This window comes from Athene cunicularia (assembly GCF_003259725.1).
Source record: "Athene cunicularia isolate RWA chromosome 1 unlocalized genomic scaffold, athCun1 chr1_part1, whole genome shotgun sequence".
Classification (NCBI taxonomy): Eukaryota; Metazoa; Chordata; class Aves; order Strigiformes; family Strigidae; genus Athene; species Athene cunicularia.
Genome location: NW_020799091.1, coordinates 35852285 through 35861722, shown reverse-complemented (window position 1 = coordinate 35861722; position 9438 = coordinate 35852285). Strand labels below are relative to the sequence as shown.

Here is a 9438-nt window from a genome sequence, read left to right as displayed (position 1 = left end):
AAACCCCCCCCCCCCCCCAAACCAAACTAAATATGATTATGGAGGGACCACATCACCGCGATCATAGTAATATTGTAGTCTTACATGTCTAAGCACTTCTAAGATTGTCACATTTTAATCTGTTTTAATACAGTTATGTTTTTTCATTTACATAAATTTTCTCCTTATCGACTTCTCTTTTGTTGTCGCTCAGTTTCATCAGTTCCCTGTTTCTTCTAATTTTCCTTACATTTTCACTCTTTCAACTTTTATATAAGGTATATACAAGAAGACATCTGTACTTTTCTGAGTGTTACTTTATAATAGATTCTAATGGTAATTACCTTCCCCTGATTTAGTGTTGTTATTTTTTTCCTGTGCCCTCTGGGATGTCACTGAAAAATCTGTATGTAGAGAGTGTACATATATGTAGTTGTCCTTATGAGAAGGGAATTATTTGGAAGTTTGTATGCATTCTTTGTCTTGCCTCAGCTTCTTTATCTTTTTACACAAGAAAAAATAAAATGTTAACTTCTACGTTCTTTAAAATAATTACCCATTGCAATGTTTCAGAAGAATTCTTTCACTATGTTTCTCGAGTGCTGAATGCGAAACCTATAACTTAAATATTTATAGAGAATAAGTTATATATCTTTCCTCGTCTAAAGTAAACATTTAAGCATGCATCAGCCATCTAGAGAAATACAGTGGAGATGAAATTATTGAGTTAAAAGTACAATTTGTTGAGAAACATATTCAGAAGGAAGGTACTAAAGGTTCTCTAATTTGCTGCATTTACCTAGATATGATTTTACAAGAATCTGTTCTAGGTCTGGTTATATTCTCTGTATTTTTAATGCACAAGGCAACAAAAAAAGAAATGTACTTATGAAAACAATATGGAGGTAATTATTATAGACACTTTGCAGAGCAGGATCAACATTCAAAAATTACCCTGGAGAAATAATTTAAGATGTAGAAGATAAACATTTTGAAGGCTACTATGAAGTACTACACATAGGAAAGGGAACTGATGTGTTCAGATAATGAAAGTAAGGAGTGAATGTCTAGGCCGAATTCTAGCAAATGGGCTTTAAGTCCTGGCTAACTCTGCAGTGCTCTGGCATTAAATGCATTTGATAATCTAGGATCTCATAGTTGCTTAGATTTGCACGCTTAGAGGTCATTTAGCTTTACAGAAAGTTACGACATTCTGTTGGAGAAGAAAAAATGTCTCTTTTAATGGACCTTCTATGTATTATAAAGGTGGTAATTATCTGCTGCTTACTTGGTGCTGATAAAGTTTTAAGTGAAGTCTTGTCTGAATTACTGCAGGAAATATATAGACTAACTGGTGAGAATCCAGATGATAGTCATATGTAACACTTCTAAACAGAAAAAAGCGGTTTTGTGTATTTAGTTTAGAAAAGAAAGGAGAGGAACATGAGGAGGACATAACACTGTCCTTTTGTTATTAGTTTATGGCAAAGAACATTTGTTTTCTGTGTAGCTAAAGTAGCAGATGGAATAGTTGGCTTTGCTAGTAACAAAAGAAGTTTGCTTAAAAGTTAAGAAAGCTTTCTAACTCCAAAGATAGTTAGGAACTTGATAGTGAAGAGGGCTGTGGAAAGCTTTTGAAATCCAGGTATACTAATAATCCTCAGAGTCTCCATGTGGCCAAATTAAGAGCTATAATAAGTAATATTTTGAATAGAGTATTTAGTTAACTTGTTGAGAAGTGTGTGCATTTTGTTGGAGTCATGGAATAATTCACGTGGGAAGGGATGTCAGTAGAAATCTAGTCCAACATTCTGCTCAAGAGAAATGCTGATCAGTATCAATAGTCTATAGGTGAAGTTGATGCAAAGATATAAGGGCCAACAAAGGTAATTTGCTCCTTATTACCTAAATGCTTTGTACAGTGTAATTTTTACATTGTTTCATGTTATGGGATTAAAAATGGTGATACTGGTTTACTCCTTTCAGGACTTTATTAGTTCATGCATAAACATATATCATGGTAGTCAGTATGTTTCATTTACATCAGAAATGTGTAAGTAAAAAAATGAAGTTCCAGTGACAAAGTTTTCATATATATTTGATGTGGCATCGCTTTGTGCTAGTCTGTAAATATCAGACCACAGTGCTTAAAAACTTTTTTAGGGTGATGATAATGCAACCTTAATGGTTGATGAATATGAGTGTATTGATGTCCCTGCCCATGGCAGGAGGGTTGGACTAGATGATCTTTAAAGGTCCCTTCCAAGCCAAACCATTCTATGCTTAGGAAAGAAATTCCAGCTATTGTAGATTTTGTTGAGAGGCAGAGCAACTGTGGCCACCCTAGAGATTGTCTGCAAAATGTCAGATCTCTGCTACTAGATATCCCAGGACAAGTGCAACCTACAATCAACTACTTGTTCTTTTGGAGATTGACAGATTTTCAGTGAGAGAATCACAGAGTTTGCATTTACTATCCTATGTGTATCAGGGTACTAGTCACCAATTCTTAATTTACCTCATGCAATTGTGGCCTCGTTTAGGAAGTCCGTGAGTGACAAGCCTTCAGTGGTTATGAAATTGTGTCTTACACAGACAGATCACTTTGTCTGGAAACACAGAGGTAAAACTGTGTATGTCTAATTTTGAGGATTTTCTTAACTATGTGTAGTGTCTTGGTTAATGCTTACTCTTCTCTGTTCTGAGAATAATGAACTGGAACAACTATTAAAAACATTAGTATTGAAACAGGAAAAAACCCACCCAAACCAATATTCCTTCAAGGCCCAAAACTAGAAGGCTGCAAATTGCAGACTGCCTGCACAGCAGTTTTCAGTAGGGCTTCTGAGAAATTAAGAAATTTGCAGTAGTTTCTGTCCTTCAAATTTATTGGTTTCTGTAATATTTGAAGAATATACAATTCATATGCTCTTAATTGCTGCTCAGCTATATATAGGGAACTATATGGACTACCCACTTCGCAGAAGACAGTTCCATACCTTGCCTTCTCCCTGCATCATGTAGAATTGAACTGTAATATTTCTGCATGCATATTCTCAGAAGAGAGATATGATATTGGTATGCTAATATATGGTATACTCAATCTTTTATTAAATACTGATATATTAAAATTAAATGCATGTTCATAATACTGTTTTTTTTTTAAAAAAACCTAACTTTTGTTAACTACATGTGTTTTAAGCAGTGTCACATTGTAGAAATTTTGTGTGATGTTGCAATTATTAAGACATTTCTCATTGAGATTTCCAATACAGTAGAAGTAACTCATAACACTGCATACAGTAATGACACTAGAATATTTTTTGCTATATATGTGTTCCATTTTCTGTTTATTTTTAAAATTATGTCTCACATTATTATTAATCCATTTGTGTGAAGGAAAATATATATATTCTGGAAGAATACATTCTCATCATATTTATTAAGATAGTATCATTTTGGTGTTTGAAAATAATCACTGACTTTTTACAGTGAAGTATGAAATATCAACCTACGACCATCCAAAATTCTTCAGTTTAATTTACATACAGTATGGAAAAAGCAAACAATATACGCTAATTTGGTTTTTAAATAAGATCAATAAAATGCCCTTTAAGTGATCTCTGAGGATATTGGGAAGCACAGGAAGTATGAAAAAACCTCTATATAAGAAACGAGCAACCATGGGGAAAACTTTTAATATATATTAACAAAAAAAGTTATGTATATTTAAATGAGGATTAATCTTGCTCTCAGTTTTTTATCAGATGCAATCCCTGTATAGGTCTGTATCTGCTTTTGAACTGTCTTTGGAAAGGGAGTAATTTTTCCTTTCTGTGTTGTTGCTGTAGTAACTCTTATAGGGTTAATAATTGCTGATCACTTGTATATACATTTCATAGTAACCAAAATAAAGAACTGTCTTGTGGTTGAAGCAAACTAACATGAGTTTTCTACATTTTTAGTGCCAGTGTAATAGCGTGCTAAAGATTTTTCCCGCCAATATTCAGATGTACAAGTCTGCGTGCAACTGTGGCAGCCCTTTAGTGTGTGTGCATACTTTGTATGTGCCTATGTACATGTATACTTTTCTGTTAAATTGTTTTATGCAGAAATAGTTTTTAAGTAGCGAACACTTTCATATGAGATGTCATTTTCTATTTCTAAAAGCCTCTCCAATGATTTAAAAGACTAGCTCAAATGGGAGCCTACAACAGAACTGTGTAACTGAATGCTAGTTGTCAGTTGTTAATGTTTTTACACAAGTAGCTGCAAGTTTTAAAATGGACAGGCTTAAAGCAATTTTATATGTATAAAGGGTTCAAAAAGAAAAGTGTGTGCCTAAGAATTTTTGAAGTTGAATTTTTTAAACAATGAAGCCTATGAACTCTTGTTTGCCCTATTGAGAACTGATAACAACAAGAACTTGTACAGGCTGAGGTTGTAGCTTCCACTGCATAAATATTATTAGGCTACAGTTAGCTTCACACATAAGAAAATCATGTAATGGAGTGAATGAGTGCTTCATGTATTGCTAGATTTTGTTGATTTAGCTCTGGTTTCAATTTTTTTTTTTTTTTTTTTTTACACTTTCATGAGTTTATTCACAGTTTTGCAAATATTCCTATATCGCTTAAATAATTATATTTTTAAAAATAAATTTGTACTGGTTTTGGTACAGAACTCAAATATTGCATAGAATTTAAAAATATTTATTGTGTTCTTTATAGGGATTTTTAGCAGGGGAGGAAATTAAACTTAGGGTTTTCTTTAAAAGAGCTGTACCAGTTCAACAGTTTGTTCTCACCTTTCTTGAGTTCACAATTAGTAATATTTGTTAATTATCGAAATAGTCAGAAGTAATCTTATTCTCAGTGTTTTAACATTTATTTTTCTCTCTCTAGCTGAAGGACACAAAGTCAGCAGATCAAAAAACAACATTGCTCCATTTTCTTGTAGAAGTGTGTGAAGAAAGCTATCAAGATGTCCTGAATTTTGTTGAGGATTTTCAGCATTTAGATAAAGCTAGTAAAGGTTTGTATAACTAACTAAATGTTTTGATTTTGAAAAGTGTATTGCAGTGTCTTTTATGTGAGATGATACTTATTTTTTACTAACATTATTTTAAAAATAGACATTAAGAGTCTATATCATAGATTAGTAATTTGAGCTGTTCCAAGTGGTCTTAAAGATATTTATTACTCAGTCCTCTAATAATTGCTACAGGATTTCCCATCACATTCTAGAATTAATGTCCAAAATAGATATCTTTTAAAAGTTCTTTTCTATTAACAGATCTTAAACTATTTCCAACTTTCAGTCTTTTATATGGTAAGAGTAGTACAATAACTCAATGTCTTTTAATTTTCAGAAATGCAGAAAGGCTGGCATGCCATAACTTAATTTTTTTTTCTTAAACATGAATCATAACAGTTTTGTCCTCCCTGTGTGTATGTTTTTCATGCAACAGTAGCATTGGAAGTCTGGAAAAATAAATTTCTCTTTTTACTGCTTCATTGGTCAGCATAGAATATGGTAAATTCAACATAAGCAGCAGCAGGTTTTTTGCAGTTAATTTCTTAATTAAGAGTGCCTCCTTCGTATTTTATTGCAGCTTAAGTAATTTAAACTGACTAAGCATGGAGTTAGAAATTGATGCCACCTCAACACTGTCCTGATTGCAGGAAAAAAGATTGGATGGGCTGTCTCAGTTAATCATTTTTTAGTTTATGTCAGTTTGGAGAATATCAGTGTTTATCTGTATTGCTTTGTACAGTATCAGTCTTATGCCTCAGTCAGTCTTCCTGACACAAACTACAGGTTTCCAAAAGCTGCTGCTGATGGAGAACTTGAGATAGTGTTCACTCACATAGAGTTTGTTTTCTGCTGTCATGGTTCTTAAAGTTTCCAATTTTATTTGGTGCATTATAACCACTTAGAAGTTCAAATATTTTTAAATAGCTGTCAAATGTTTCAAGCCCTTCATCTAACTTTTTACTGGTAATAGGAGGAGATTCTGTTGTATACAAATTTAGTATTTCATGCATTATTTTCATTGTTAACTGGCCACTGATTTTTTTTTCTTATTAGTATGTTATTGACTGTATTCTGGTTGAATTTTTTATATCAGCTAGAAAAACTAAAATGTTCCTTATTAGAAGCCATTATTTTTACTGTAGACAGTCATCTTATATGAAGCTGCTGATTGTCTTCTGGAAAGCTTCTGAGATATAAACCACTGGCCATTCAAAGAGTAAATAAAATTATCTCTTAATCCAGGCTTTCTGGGTTTTTTTAGATATCTAGTATTGATTAGATGGATCTGAGATGTCACTCAGTATGTTGTAGGATGGACATCAATGACTGTTTTCAAGTTTATATACTGAATTCAGTGTATTATGAGATGTTTTTTGCATTTTAGTTTTACTATATGAAAAAGACAAAGGCTTAGAATGTCTTTAACAGATTAGGTATCACTGTGTTTGTTTATACTTGTTTCCCTATCTACAAAACTATTTTAGTTTGAATGACTCCTCCTGCACTGGAGTTTTGGAAAAACCATCAGATCTCAAAGATTGCGGCTCATGGGTGTTTTTTTAAACCTTTCAGTACTTTTGTAGAAGTATATTTTTATGAAGCAAGATGATTTAATATGCACCAACTTTGCACTGTAATTTTTTAATGAAGTGGCTATTTTTGCTTGAGCTTACCAAAATGCCAGTTCAAAAAAATCTGTGTATCTGTGGTTGTGATCAGCCATATCTGCTATAATGGATTCACCTGGTCTGGTGTAATTTACTGGTATGCTGATGAAGACTAACAAGTTTACCAGGAATGATTTGCATTGAGGCTTCTACAGCAAGCTAGGAAAACACAGCAGATATTGCAAGGCATCATTATGGCTGCTAGGGAGAGTGATAGAGGGGAAGTCATCAATAATCCTTTATCTTGATGATCATCTAGTCAAATATGCTTATTCCAGAATAACTACTGCTTGTGTTAGAACAGAATTTGTGTATTGAGGACTGAGAGCATCTCTTCCATTCCGAGATACTGTACTTAGTGCTTAACAAGAATAATCCATCCTGTGTTGTATTTATTGGCGACAGTTCAGACTTCCAGTAAATGTGGAAAAGCACTGGATCCAAAAGTTACATCTAAGGGTTACAAGCTGGTGGTAGTACAGAAGAAAGGAAGTCAGCCTGATGTTTTCCTGTCATCCGATAGGAAGGTTCTGTTTTAGGTCAAAGTTGTTGGGCAAGGAGGTACCTCATCCTTTTTTAGTTTTGTATTATACTAATATAATGTTCAGTTTTTGTGTGAACCATATGGGTTGTATTTTGTTCCAGTATTTGTTTCTAAATCCATTTCTCTACTTTTTGTCTTAGCAAAAATGAAGGCCTTGTAGAAGTGACAGAATGCCATTCCCTTCATGGTTTCACTGAATTTTATGCTCTGAAGGACATTTAAATAATTTCCAAGAATAAATCAATGTAGTTTGATAAGAATATTCTTTTCTCCCATATCTTTGTTGCAAGCCTGTTTTTTTACTGAGCTGTTTTTATTTCCTGTCTGAATATTAATTTATTTGAATACAATAATTTCATATATGTGACATAAAGGTGTTATTTGCAGGTGTCCTTTAAATTATAAATCAAAATTAACATGGCTGAAAGATGTGTAAATGCCATTTGATCAGTATTAGCAGAAAACTTCTAAATTGAACACACTGTATAAAAATGGAACTATACTATGCATTCTTTGGTTTTGGTTTGATCACCATCGAGTGATTGTTGAATATTCTAAAAGATTCTTAAAACAAGTTACTTAAAAGATGCTGGTTTAGAATTCTTCCTTGACATGACTGTCCTTTCATTATCCAGCCCATTTGTAGCATACCTTCTATCTTTTTTAATTTGTACTTGCTCATTCTTAAAACTTATCTCTCAAGTTATATCTGATTCAGAGTGGTTAACATTAAAACACTACAGTGTTTAGCAACTCTTTTTTTTTTAATCCCTTTTAGAAGAAAAATTCTTACTCCTTTCTTTTCATTAAATATTTTCAGTAATTGTCATACCGTGAGCTGTTAACATAGCTTGGAAGACTTTAAGAGCAGGACACGTTCTGTTAGTTGTGAAGCTAACAGTTATTTTATAGTATTTTATAAATCATAAATCATTTACAGTATGTTAATTCTTTAGAAAAAAAAAGTTTAATTTTTTAAAATATTATTTTGACAGGCAAGCAGCAAGAGACGTGTGACCTATGCAATTGTAGTTTCAAAGAATCACAGAATCATCTAGGTTGGAAAAGACCTTAAAGATGATCTAGTCCAAACATTAACCTAGCACTGACCCTTCTCAACTACACCATTACCCTCAGCACTATGTCACCCCCACTCTTAAACACCTCCAGGGATGGGGACTCCAGCACCTCACTGGGAAGCCCATTCCAACACCTAACAACACATTCTGTAAAGAAATGCTTCCTAATCTCTAGTCCAAACCTTCTCTGGTGCAGTTTGAGGCCATTTGCTCTTGTCCTATCACTTATTCCTTGGTTAAAGAGACTCATCCCCAGCTCTCTGCAACCTCCTTTCAGGGAGCTGTAGGGGGCGATGAGGTCTCCCCTCAGCTTCCTCTTCTCCAGACTAAACACCCCCAGTTCCCTCAGCCGCTCCCCGTATGACCTGTGCTCCAGACCCTGCACCAGCTCCGTTGCCCTTCTCTGGACACGCTCGAGTCATTCAATGTCCTTTTTGTAGTGAGGGGCCCAAAACTGAACACAGGAATCGAGGGGCGGCCTCACCAGTGCCGAGGACAGGGGTCAGATCCCTTCCCTGTCCCTGCTGGCCACACTATTGCTGACACAAGCCAGGATGCCATTGGCCTTCTTGGCCCCCCTGGGCACACTGCTGGATCCTGTTCAGCCAGCTGTCAATCAACCCCCCCCCAGGTCCCTCTGTGACTGGCAGCTCTCCAGCCACTCCTCCCCAAGCCTGTAGCGCTGCTGGGGGTTGTTGTGGCCCAAGGGCAGCCCCCGGCATTTGGCCTTATGGAAACTCCTCCAGTTGGCCTGAGCCCATGGCTCCAGCCTGTCCAGGTCTCTCTGCAGAGCCTCCCTACCCTCGAGCAGATCAACACTCCCACCCAACTTGGGGTCATCTGCAAACTGACTGAGGGTGCACTCGATCCCCTCGTCTAGATCATCAATAAAGATGTGAAACAGGAGTGGCCCCAAAACCGAGTCCTGGGGGACACCACTCATGACTGGCCGCCAAGTGGATTTATCTCCGTTCACCACAACTCTCTGGGCCCGGCCATCCAGGCAGTTTTTTACCCAGCAAAGCGTGTGCCCATCCAATACACGAGCAGCCAATTTTGCGATGAGAATGCTGTGGGCAACGGTGTCAAAGTCCTTACTAAAGTCAAGATAAATTACATCCACAGCCTTTCC

The 9438-nt window shown here is 35.5% G+C and overlaps 1 protein-coding gene across 10 annotated transcripts in view; it reads left to right on the top strand.

Annotated features, from left to right (window-relative positions):
• Positions 1–9438, top strand: part of DIAPH3 (diaphanous related formin 3) — a 240273-nt gene that overhangs the window by 121527 nt on the left and 109308 nt on the right. For all 10 annotated transcript variants that reach the window (XM_026851886.1, XM_026851876.1, XM_026851848.1 and 7 more), the window contains exon 22: positions 4884–5013. In XM_026851886.1, the coding sequence (XP_026707687.1) occupies positions 4884–5013 (130 nt within the window). The remainder of the gene's footprint in view (positions 1–4883; positions 5014–9438) is intronic.